At 41.8% G+C, this 12,641-nt stretch overlaps 1 protein-coding gene across 2 annotated transcripts in view; it reads right to left on the bottom strand.

Annotated features, from left to right (window-relative positions):
* Positions 1–12,641, bottom strand: part of ppp1r16b.S (protein phosphatase 1 regulatory subunit 16B S homeolog) — a 31,756-nt gene that overhangs the window by 16,794 nt on the left and 2,321 nt on the right. For both annotated transcript variants that reach the window (XM_018238414.2, XM_018238415.2), the window contains exon 2: positions 5,086–5,410. In XM_018238414.2, the coding sequence (XP_018093903.1) occupies positions 5,086–5,329 (244 nt within the window). In that variant the 5' untranslated portion in view covers positions 5,330–5,410. The remainder of the gene's footprint in view (positions 1–5,085; positions 5,411–12,641) is intronic.

Here is a 12,641-nt window from a genome sequence, read left to right as displayed (position 1 = left end):
TGCCCAGGGGGACAGGTAGGCCAGGGGGGAGGAGGAAGGGGGGGCAACACAGGGGAGGGGAGGAGGGGTTTTGCACCCAGGGGGTTTCCTTCTCCTTTAATCACTCCCTCTGTTATTATATTGTTCTTTACATTGATCAGTCTGATTATTATATTGATCATTATATCTTTCTCATTGCTCTTTATGTCACTCTGATGTTATACTTCCCCTGATAGTATATTGATCGTTATATTGCTCACTTTGTATTGCTATTATTAGCCCTCTCCCTAATATTTCACTGTTCTTTGATAAGTCTTTCTTATACTATACTGTATATGTATCACCCTCTCCTCATATAATATTGCTCTTTATATCACTCCTCTTATATTACTCTCCCTGCCATTATATTACTGTGTATGGTTAATTGTTATCTTTTTATTTCTCTGTCCGCTTATGGTGTACTGCTTTCCATGTATAATTTCTCTGCATAGCATTACAGGCTATTATATGATTTCAGCATTATTCAAGGGAAAGTATACATATTTATAGGTAAAATCTGTCTTCCAGTCTGAGAGCTTGGAGACAGCTTTAATAACACTGAAAAAAGTTTCCTGAAAGGTAATATTATTTGCAAAACAAAAAAATAATCATCCCATGCAAAAAGAAAACAAAAACAATCTTCTCCAGAGCTAGATTTTCGGATAAATGACCACTATAGAATCAGGGGATAAAACATCATTTCAGCAACTATTCCGAATGGGATTTTGATACCAGTTTTGCCAGAGATAAAATGCAGAGGGTTTTTTTTTTTTGCAGAATACCAGGGGATAAAGCCAAATTAGATTTTTATTATGTCGCTAGACTTGCCACACAGAGAACATCACAAGTCACAGTTCCTGGACTGGCAATCTGTGGGTTCTGGCAAATGCCAGAGGGGCTGCTATAAGGTGCCTAGAAAGTCAGTATTTAGTGGACTGGTGGGGCTGTTTGGGCCTCTGTGTGGGCTGATTGGGCCTCTGTGTTCCTGAAATGCCAGGGCCTATTTTGATTCCCAGTCCGGACCTGCCTGTGAGGCTGAAAAGATGAATGTCCTCAATGGGTTTATAACAAATACAGTAAGTGCACTTATATGAGAAATGTGCCTGAAGTGTTACTTTCAATGGGATTACCCTGATTTTATCTCATTTGGCTTGCTATTATCCTGCCCTATGTGCTTATATCTGTGTCTCTTCTTAATTAATTATCTGCTATATTTCTCTTAATGTAATTATATCCCTTTACATAGATTTGTTTGTATTACTGTGTCTATGCTGTGGTTTATTTCCAGGTTTCAGGCTATACAACCAGCTGGCAAATCAGATGGACAGATTATATTTATTGGATTAAACAACCCATGGATTCATTCATTATAGAAGTGTGGCCTCATCTAATTCATGATCAATGATTGCCTGACACAGGATAGGGGTCCGCTGCCAGGCAGGTTTACTGCAACAAACTCCTGCTGTTATTGGGAAAGAATTCAAAACACTCATTATACCTCTCCCCAAAGTACAACTGATTACCCACGAGGGTTACAAGCAACTAAATGTCATCACTGGATGAAGTTGGGCACCCCTATAGTGGAATAGGTGTTGCATTTCTGTGTAATAATATAGGACAAATAAAAACAGAGCCCTCTTTAAAGGCCCACAGCAAAAAAACAAAAAAAAAACAAATAGATATTGTGGGGCCTCATTTTTTCAGTACAAGTTGAAGGGCCACAGGCTTCACAACCCTGATATAAAATGTTAATTGAACCATGTTGTCATTTTCTACTCTATGCCTGCTAACCCCACTCTTTCTTTTCATTTTTTATAATTTGTGTTTTATGAGTTATTTAACTTTTTATTTAGCAGCTCAGCAATGTGGCTGCTAGGGTCCAAATTCCCCTAGCAACCATGCACTGATGTGAATAACAGACTGGAATATGAATAGCAGAGGGCCTCAATAGAAAGATGAGTAATAAAAAGTAGCCGTACAGAGCATTTGCCTCTTTAAATGGGGTCAGCATAACCACTATATGAAAGGTGCAAAGAATTAGCAGTAGTGATGCACCAAATCCACTATTTTGGATTCGGCCGAACCCCCTGAATCCTTCGCGAAAGATTCGGCAGAATACTGAACCGAATGCTAATTTGCATATGCAAATTAGGTGTGGGAAGGGGAAAAAATTTTACTGACAAATTTCGCATATGCAAATTCGGATTCAGTTAGGCCGGGCAAAAGGATTCGGCCGAATCCTCCTGAAAAATGCTGACTCCTGGATTTGGTTACCCTTTAGGGGTAGTTGGCAATCAGACAATGAGGTTTGCTGATACTATAGGGCTGCTTATTAAATTCTGATGCAGAATGTACTGGTTTCTGAGCTGAATCAATTATTAATTAGCTTTGAACTGTGACTTTTATATTATATTAAAAAGGTGATGTGAATATAAATATAAATTCCATTTATATATTTATAATATGTGCAGTGAATCAGCATAAAATAACATGGGGAGCTACCAGGGCATCTACAGAGGCACAGATCTTTACTGCTAAAGGGCTGTGGTTGCCTTGGGCTACAAAAGTAGCTTAAAAATACTTTGAAGCATTTCTAGCCTACAGCTTTGTCAAAGGAGACATATTGTGTAACAACAAGAATGTGCCAGTGCATTATACAGAAGGAATATGGTCAATAGGGAGCTCCAATAAAGGTGCCTTTTCTAAAGTTAATGATCATTTGTAGTGTAGAGTGAAACCAGCTCCATATAGTATTCATTACTGTCTACAAAATCTAAGGGGTTTTCCAATATGCTATTTATCTCCTTTAAAGGAGAAATCAACCTGTCCTGAAAAAAACCCGTACCCCCCCAGGTAGACCCCCCCCTCCCTCCTCCCCCCCAGGCTAACTATCCCCCCCTTCCCGGGGAGATGCCCCATACTCCATACTTACCCCAGATTCTTCCAGCGAAGTTCCATGCTTCCATCTACAGCGTCCTGGGTAAGCTGACTGCGAGATCGGCAATTTCCGTGTAATTCCGTGCATGCGCAGTTGAGCAAACCGGCAAACTGCTCCAACTGCGCATGCGCAGAAATACCGATCTCGCAGTCAATTTACAGAGGACACAGAAGATGGACACGTGGAACTTCGCTGGAAGAATCTGCAGCAAGGGGTAAGTATGGAGTATGGGGCATCTTCCCGGGGGGTAGTTAGCCTGGGAGGATGAGGGAGGGGGGTCTACCTGGGGGGGGTACAGGTTTTTTTCAGGACAGGTTGATTCCTCCTTTAAGTTTTAGTACTCTTTTAAAGGATAAATAAAGTTAAAATCCCTGGGCTGACCCAGTTGATTGGCACCACAAACTCTCCTGGGGTAAATTGCATTGCATAGTGTCAAAATATTTCTTCTTCCTGCAGGGGCTCTTTGTGCTGTTTGTTTGAGTAGGAGTTTACAACGCAATCACCTGGGAGCCCAACAAATATGGCGGTGCTTCTAACTCTTCCTAACAAATAATTTATAAAAGAAGTGCACCTGTCATGGGAAAGGGATTAGCAGTTTGATTTATCGGGGGTGCATGACTAATTGGACCTCCCCCAGCTGTGTCTAATACTCCTTGTACTTTAAAGGAGAACTAAACCCTAAAAATGAATATGGCTAAAAATGCCATATTTTACATACTGAACTTATCGGACCAGCCTAAAGTTTCAGCTTGTCAATAGCAGCAATGATCCAGGAGTTCAAACTTGTCACAGGGGGTCACCATCTTGGAAAGTGTCTGTGACACTCACATACTCAGTGGGCTCTGAGCAGCTGTTTAAATTTATTGCAAAATATCAAGCAGAAAATTAGGTTGGTCTGTAATAGTGTATAAGCTGATGCTACAGGGCTGATTATTAAAATCTGATGCTAATTGCACTGGTTTCTGTGCTGCCATGTAGTAATTATCTGTATTAATTACTAATCAGCCTTATATTGTGACATTTCTATTCTATGTGTACTGTATATTGTGAGTGGGTCCCTAAGCTCAGTAAGTGACAGCAGCACAGAGCATGTGCAGTGAATCAGCAGAAAAGAAGATGGGGAGCTACTGGGGCATCTTTGGAGACACAGATCTTTATTGCTAAAGGGCTGTGGTTGCCTTGGGCTGGTACAGAAACCCAAAACATAATGTACAACATTTCTAGCTACTTCTTTAGTTAGGGTTTAATTCCCCTTTAAAAATAGCACCTCATCCTCAAAACAACTGGTGCATCTCATAAGGAAGAACATCACACAATTGTGTTGATTCTGTACATCTACTTATAAATAGAGTCACATCCTGTGGGTATTTTGCTATGCAAAGCACATAAATATTCTGTAGCAATTCATCGGTTCTACACCTCCCCTCTTCACTTCCTGTGCTAACCCTGCACACCGCTCTGTCACAACTATTCTGTACAAAAGAAATCTGTTCTGCACACTAACATCTACTAACACCAGCGCACACAAGATATTCCATGAAATCACTAATACATCCTTGTTGGTAGGAAAAAAGGCAAAGTAAATCATAGATTTGTAACTGGTTATAATGCCACTAAATGACATTCCCAATCTTGCATTCTGCATTGTTCTCTTACACCCATTAATCATTCTCCTATATATTTCACTGCATCTCATGTCACTGCAACTCTAAAGGTGGCCATAGACGCAAAGATCCTATCGTACGAATCAAAGATTCGTACGATTTTCGGACCGTGTGTGGAGAGTCCCGACATTTTTCGTCCGGCGGAGATCGGCCGTTTGGTTGATCGGACAGGTTTGATTTTGTCCCGACCGTCCCATTGCGCTCTCATTGTAATCCGATCGTTCGGCCATAAGGCCGAATGTTCAGATTACCCCCAATATAGCCATGTCCTTTAGTGGCATATCAGGGAAAGATTGGCTCGTTTTGGAGATGTCGCCAAACGAGCGGATCTTTGCGTCTATGGCCACCTTAACCCTGTAATCCCTTTTAAAGTTATACAGCTCTACCCTGTTATTTTCTATGACAATCAGGCAATGCAACTAAAATATTTTCATCTCCCACTGTTATGGCTAAATGTGTCAATACCTTCTTCAGGATCGTTCCTCAGACAAGCCTCGTGGAGGGTGACACGAGGAGGGAAGGAAACTCTCTTGCTCCTGATTGTTGGTGTTTTCCTGTTCCCTTTCTGCTGTCTTCTTCTTCGGTTTTCCTCTTCCTTCTCTCTCTGCGTCCATCTTTTCAGCTGCTGCTCCCTGCGTTTCTTGGCTGCGCGGAGGCGCTCTAGAGTGGAGGCTTTTTCTAGAAGCTGAAGTTCTGTAAACAGGTCCATGGGCTTTGAGAATCTCACTGTCAGGGTTGCAGGTAAGTGTCTCTTTCAGCATCAAGCGGCCACCTCTTCATCTTTCAAACCCTGCCAGGTTGAGCATGAACTAGCATTAAAAAGAATGGCAAGCATAACATACACACATATACAACTTCTAGAACTACAGACTTGGAGACAAGGAAATAACAAGGTCAATTTCTAAAGGTGGCCATAGACATAACAATTACGATCTATTGTTTGTTTCAATACACATGTGTAGAGCTGAATCGTCAGATATACAGGTAGAAACAATAGAATTCTACCTGTATCTGACGATTCAGCACTAACAATGGGCGATGTTTGTGTGTTTGGGTCGGCTTGTTTCCCACCATACACGCACAGAATATCGTACGAAAATTCATTTTGTACGATATTATCTGTGCGTTTATGACCACCTTAAAATGAGAATCAGACAAAAGAAAATAAATAACAATAGAGAAGCCAGGAAATGTTCAAATCATTGAAGTTCCTCATCTAGACTTCCACTCTAATATTCAAACAGATTACCTGAACATGTTTTAGTATGACAAAAAACAATGGCATTCTAAGATAGTCTTGTACCACCTACTGTGCCTACACAGGCATTCTTTCTCTTAACAGTCCATCAGTGGACCATGGACTTTATATCACCTTAACATATGTTTTAGTATAAAAGTAGTATTCTAAGATAGATGGGCGTGCCAGTCTTATGCCACCTACTGTGCCTACACTGGCATGCCTTCTCTTTCTCTGATCAGTGGCCCAAGGACTTCACATCACTTTGAGTTTACTTTTTTCAGCCAATCTGCTGCTGTACTGTAGAGTGAATTGTCACACAATGTGTATTGCACTCTGTCTATGTTCTGGCATCTTTCCAACTTTCTTTGAGGCAGGACATATTACTCTATATGCAGTTAATGCTACATATAGAGCAGTGATCCCCAACCAGTAGCTCGTGAGCAACATGTTGCTCTCCAACCAGGGCCGCTCCGGCCATGAGGCAAGGTGAGAATCTTGCCTCAGGCGGCACAGAGCGGCCAGTTACCAGGGGCGGCAAAAAGCCGCCTCTGGTAACTTTAAGAGCCGAATTTCCGTTTTTTAAAACGGAAATTCGGCTCTTCTAGCGCAGCGAGCGCAATAGCTCTCACTGCACTAGCGATGCGGCCCCTCCTCCACCCGCTCCGACTCTGGTAGTAAGAAGAGCGGAGCAGGAGGAGGGGCGGCATTGGGGCTGCTGCCTCAGGCGGCAGCAGCCCCTGAAACGTGCCTGTCTCCAACCCAGTGTCGGACTGGCCCACCAGGATACCAGGAAAACTCCCGGTGGGCCAAGGTGTCAGTGGCCCTCATGCTGCTGTACATTTGGCTTATTTCATGGCCATTCCCTATTTCTATGAGAACAAAGAGGATGCATAGATGGAATAATAGATTATAATATGTAAAGAAAAGAGTATAGGAGAACAGAGGTTGAGTGAGGAGAGGAATTATAATAGTACTGAGAGTGGGCCCCTGGTCTAAGGTATTTGGGTGGGCCCCTGGTGTCCCAGTTCGACACTGTGTGGGGGCCCCCAAGGTAACAGTCCCAGTGGGCCCAGGACCCCCAGTCCGACACTGCTCCAACCCCTTGGATGTTGCTCCCAGTGGCCTCAAAGCAGGTCATATTATTAAATTCCAGGCTTCGAGGCAGGTTTTGGTTGTATAAAAAGCAGGTGTACTGCTAAACAGAGCCTCAATGTAGGTTGACAATCCACATAGGGGTTACAAAATTGCCAATCACAGCACTTATATGGCACCCCAAGAACATTTTTCATGTTTGTGTTGCTCCCCAACTCCTTTTACATCTGAATGTTGCTCACAGGTTCAAAAGGTTGGGGATCCCTGATATAGAGTATGCAATAGGGCAGTGGTTCCAAAATCGGGGGGTCTGGAGCAGTAGAAAAGGGGCCTATCAAGATGGTTAGTTTGGGGAGGGGGATTTGAGAACAATACGTATTTCTTCTCCTATATACACCAGAGAGCTCGGCATAAACATCAGTCAGAGTGAAATTTGGTAAACCAACTACTTGTTGTGGAATTTAGCTGAATGGCTGAGGCACCACTGTTTTCCTATGTCTGTAAACATACTATTAGCTATGGATGCTCCTGACCAAAGGTTAGACCTCCTCTGCTGCCCTTAAACTAAAAAAGACAAATATATATATATATAAACACCTATACCCAAGGGTGCACTAATTATGTTACTCAGTAATTTGATAACACAGTGGGAGCTCCTCTGGGTATAAGGATTAACAACTTAAAACAGTAAACTGTAAACGAACTGAGAAAATCCTGTATTGAGGGTTCACACAAGCTCACAGAAAGCTCACTTTATTAATACAACATATAATTATAAAACATAAATAAAACATATAATTACTCAAAAAACATAACTTCCCCAATGCACATGCACGAAGGTCGTTGATATGTGAGAAGCCTGATTACATATATGTGTGCCTCCCAGGGCCTTGAGATCCCCTCATTTTGTGATCAATGCCGTTTGAATTATTGTGCTTGACTTGTGCCATACTAAGTATATTTTGTGGTTTATGACTAAAAAGGGGTCTATTGCCAATGAATATTTATTATGAAAGGCAGTGGACACACTGGATTATCAGTGTGTGAGGGGGAATCTATAATTCCCTCTGTACCCATGTACTTAGGCCACTGAAAGTGTTAAAACTCGTGTGTCCCTGATGTTTTTGTATATTTTCTCCATTCTTATACGGTTTACTGTTTTAAAGGGGACCTGTCACCAAGAAAAAAAATATTCCAAATCCTATTTTATCACGTTTTGTCAAGCAAAATAAACTTTAATTACACTGTATAAATCATATCTCCCAACTGGGACAGTCACGTTTGTCAAGCAAAATAAACTTTAATTACACGGTATAAATCATACCTCCCAACTGGGACAGTCCCTCTTTTGACAGCTCAACCTGCAGTCCCTCATTTGTACTGAAAAGTCCCATTTTTCTCTGCACTGAACAGCCAGAAAAAGATAGAATGTTTCTAACTTAATTTACTTTTGCCAGAGAGCTCAGAACAGCCACAGCAGCTGATAAGATATTTTTGTAACAATTTCGAGATAATAAGTAATTGTATCAATGTAACGGGTAAACGGGTCCCTTGGGAAATGTTAGGGGGCAAGTAGGGGTGAAGATGTAAGAAGGAAGAGTGCAGGATAACAGGGCAAAATGGCCACACTAGGGCAACATAGCGAGAGAAAGACACGTTGGTGACCATTTGGATTACATATAACCTGCTGTCCTTTAGCTATTATTAAATGAACATTGTCTAAATGGCTATATGTTACTTAAAGGGGATCTATTGAAAAAATTACAATTCAATATAAGCTAAAGAAAAAAAAAGATACTTTCTAAATACATTCATATAAAAATTCTGTACTGTTTAAAAAATAATCAACTTAATCTTCAGTATCTCACTCTCCATCCTGTCACTCTTCATGCTGAGGTCTGGGTCAGATTTAGAATGACAGGTAGGTCTAATACGTCTTTTGGGTAGGGATGCACCGAATCCAGGATTCGGTTTGGGATTCAGCCAGGATTCGGACAGGATTCAGCCTTTTTCAGCAGGATTTGGATTCGGCCGAATCCTTCTGCCCGTCTGAACCGAATCCTAATTTGCATATGCAAATTAAGGTCGGGAGGGAAAGCTCATTACTTTTTGTGACAATACAAGGAAGTAAAAAAAGTTTTCCCCTTCCCACCCTTAATTTACATATGCAAATTAGGGTTCGGATCCGGTCCGGTATTCAGCCGAATCTTTAGTGAAGGATTCGGGGGTTCGGCCGAATCCAAAATAGTGGATTCAGTGCATCACTACTTTAAGGGGGGCTCCCTTGCAGAATAATTCAAATAACCAACTCCAGCACAAACAAACGGTAACAAAATAACAGACTCTGGCAAACACCCTGCATGCAGAGAAACAGGATTTCCATTATTTTTAAAGAGTGAGCACCTAGGTTAAGGGTGCAACCCCCACCCCCCAAAAGGATGTATTAGACCTAACTGTCAATCAAAAGCTGACTACTGCATGAAGACAGAATGAAGAGAGGCAGGTTGTTCAGAGAGGGAGAGTGAAGAGTAACTTGATCATTTCATAAACGGAACAGAAATTTTAATTGATTGTATTTCGTAGGGCACCAATTCCAGGATTCAGTTCGGAAATCGGCCAGGATTCGGCCTTTTCCAGCCGGATTCAGATTCGATCTAATCCAAATTAAGGGCAGGGAGGGAATTCGTGGCAAGACAAGGAAGTAAAAAATTTTCCCCTTCCCACCCATAATTTTCGGTTCGGTATTCGGCGGGCTGAACCTTTCACAAAGGATTCGGGGGTTCGGCCGAATCCAAAATAGTGGATTCTGTGCATCCCTAGTATTTAGAAAGCTTCTTATTTCAGGAGATGAAGCTTATATTAAATTTTCATCGATAGATCCCCTTTAATAGAAATAAAGGACGAGACAATTACACACTTCACATTGTTGGTTATGTAACAGAGACTAGACGTAATGACAATTTCCCTCTCTCTCTGGTACTGTCTGAGCTGACAGCTTGGGGGAACATCCGGTGCGGTGACTATTGGTGCTACAAAAGACCAAAGCAGGAAAGAAATTGAGACGGGGCAGAAATGTAACTTCCTGCAGTGACAAAAGCCTTCTCTGCAAACTCCCCACAGGCTGCTCATTGGCAATACAGCTTCTTCACATGAAAGCAAAGTCTGTGGATGACTGTGTGAGAGTGGGAGTGTGTGGGGGTGTGCGGAGGAGGAGAAGTATTTTGTCGAGAGAGAGAGAGAGAGAGAGAGAGAGAGAGAGAGAGAGAGAGAGAGAGAGATGAGGGTTAGAGTGACGTGTAATGACACAGCTGTGCAAAAGGAGTCCAAGCCAGATCAATAGATGAAGCAGCAAGTAATGAGGGGGCAACAACAGCATCATATGTAGGGTGAGAAGAGAACTCTGTAACAAGACATGTAGCATTTACATTACGCTTAATACTCAATACAGCAAAACATCAGTGCCCCTTTTAAATGTCTTCAACATTACTTTGATTTCACTGTGAAAGTGCACAAATGTATCCTTTACGGCCAGAATGCACTGCCACTCATTTCAATTGCTTGCAGCAAGAGCAGCGACATGTTTCTACGTGAAAGCCAAAAGAGCAAACACCCCATGTACCATATACAATTTTATTTTAGCTACTCTGAGCTGCTGATACTTATCGGAACCCCCAAAACACAGCTGCACCCGTTACTGCTTTTATGTCTCTCTAGGGGGTGACTGAAATAAAAATAAAACTGGGAACAGATTATACCGTCTGAAATGTAATCACTGCAAAACTGCAAGGAATTCCCAGCTCCGAGGAGATTAATAACTGAGCCCCTCACCTCCTGCTGCGTCCGCACAACCAGGAACAGAACACCTTCATCTGCTGCCCAAAGTAGGGCTAGGCAGCGGTATAATGTGAACATCTGAAGGCTCAACAGGTTTCTCCAACCTGTGATCTTGAGTTAATATAAAATTGGCCCACCAGATAAACAAAGTTGGCCGGTTCACTTTCGACACTGGCAACTGTGCCTTTAAAAATCTGAATGCACCGAATGAAAAGTTCACACATTTGTAGCAGTTCTTGCAATACTGGCCCATATAAGGGTCCAAGAGATTCCGAATCTGATGGTGGCCAAGCACAAGGCATCAAAAACTAGGGATGCACCAAATCCACTATTTGGGATTCGGCCGAATCCCCTAGTCCTTTGTGAAAGATTCGCTCGAATACCGAACCAAATCCTAATTGCTAAAGAAAAAAGTGGAACACATTTTTCAAAAAGTCACGTGTTTTCCCTTCTCATTCCTATTTTGCACATGCAAATCAGGACTCGGTTCGGCCAGGCACAAGGATCCGGCCGAATCCGAATCCTACAGAAAAAGGCCGAATTCCGAACCGAATACTGAATTTGGTGCATCCCTAGAAAAAACTCACACTGACCAAGGGAAGTATTGGGCTATGGATCCAGTCCAGCCCTCATGTAAATGAATTATTTTATCATACCCAAATATTAGCCATCTTTCCTAACCTCGATCCAGGCAGACCACAGAGAAAATGGTCAGTGAAGAGGGAGAAATTATCCCAACATCTATTTTATATTTTGCAATTATCAGCTTATTAGCATGGCTATAAATAGCATTATTTAGTGCATTCAAATGAATTAATAATCAGCCAGACATTTCAATTTCAAATGGGGCCAGTATTAAAGGGACAGAGTAACAAGCAGTGCTAGTACAGACAGTTAGTCGGCCATGCTGTTCACAGATCTGTCAACATATGGGAAAACTGAGGGCTTTCTAGGTTACGGCTTCAAATGAGGACTGTGAAAGCTGTTTCCATCCCTGTTGCCTACGCTGGATTTACTCTAATTTCCCCTTTCTGCTCGACCTAGAACAGTAAACCAGTACAGGCTTGGTAAGGATGGTTCCGTCTATATAAATTGAATTATTCATAGTTTCACAAGAGCCAGATCTAGCCAGGGAGCTCGATTGCATAGATTTGAGACCTCTGCAGTGTGAAATAGCTTATGCAGCACAATCCCTCAGCTAGACTGGCAAGGCAGACCACTAAAGTATATATGGCGTGAAAAGAACAATGCAGATACAAAAATATATAACATGACAGTAGTATTTATACAAATATTTTGTTTTTTTTCACTTCAATGAACTCTATTAAAGGGAAAGCTGCTATCTAGTGGTGATATATTTCAGCTTGGATCAAAACCAGCAAAGCCTTTTAATGCACCTCCTTAAAAAACAGCATGCTGGGAAATATGGCCATTGACATCTGCCTGGTTGGTTGTTATGGTCAGAAGCAGGAGAAATAATGTTAGATATTTATGAAGACAGGAAGTGAAAAGCTGCATATGAATATTGGCAAAGTGTTATATATCATGGACTGTCATAGGATTTAGGATGACAGAAAACTAACTCATTCAAGAAGGACAATGTAAGTGTAGCAATGTAGGGTAGGGCAAGTTTAATGAACTGCAATGATAACGGTATGGTACCAAAGGATCAGGGGTGCAGAGGACTCTAGGCTGCTAGGGGCTAGTGGGTAAGTGGCACGGAGGGTACCAAAGGATTTAATTGAAGAAGGATGATAAGTGGTAGGTATGTTACCAAATAATTTGCTGTGGTACCAAAGTATTAATAGGAAAGAGGCAGCTACAGCATGAAGGGAAAGTGATTGGTGGAAACCAA

The sequence above is a fragment of the Xenopus laevis genome, chromosome 9_10S (genome assembly GCF_017654675.1).
Source record: "Xenopus laevis strain J_2021 chromosome 9_10S, Xenopus_laevis_v10.1, whole genome shotgun sequence".
Classification (NCBI taxonomy): domain Eukaryota; kingdom Metazoa; phylum Chordata; class Amphibia; order Anura; family Pipidae; genus Xenopus; species Xenopus laevis.
This window is presented reverse-complemented; position numbering and strand designations above follow the sequence as displayed.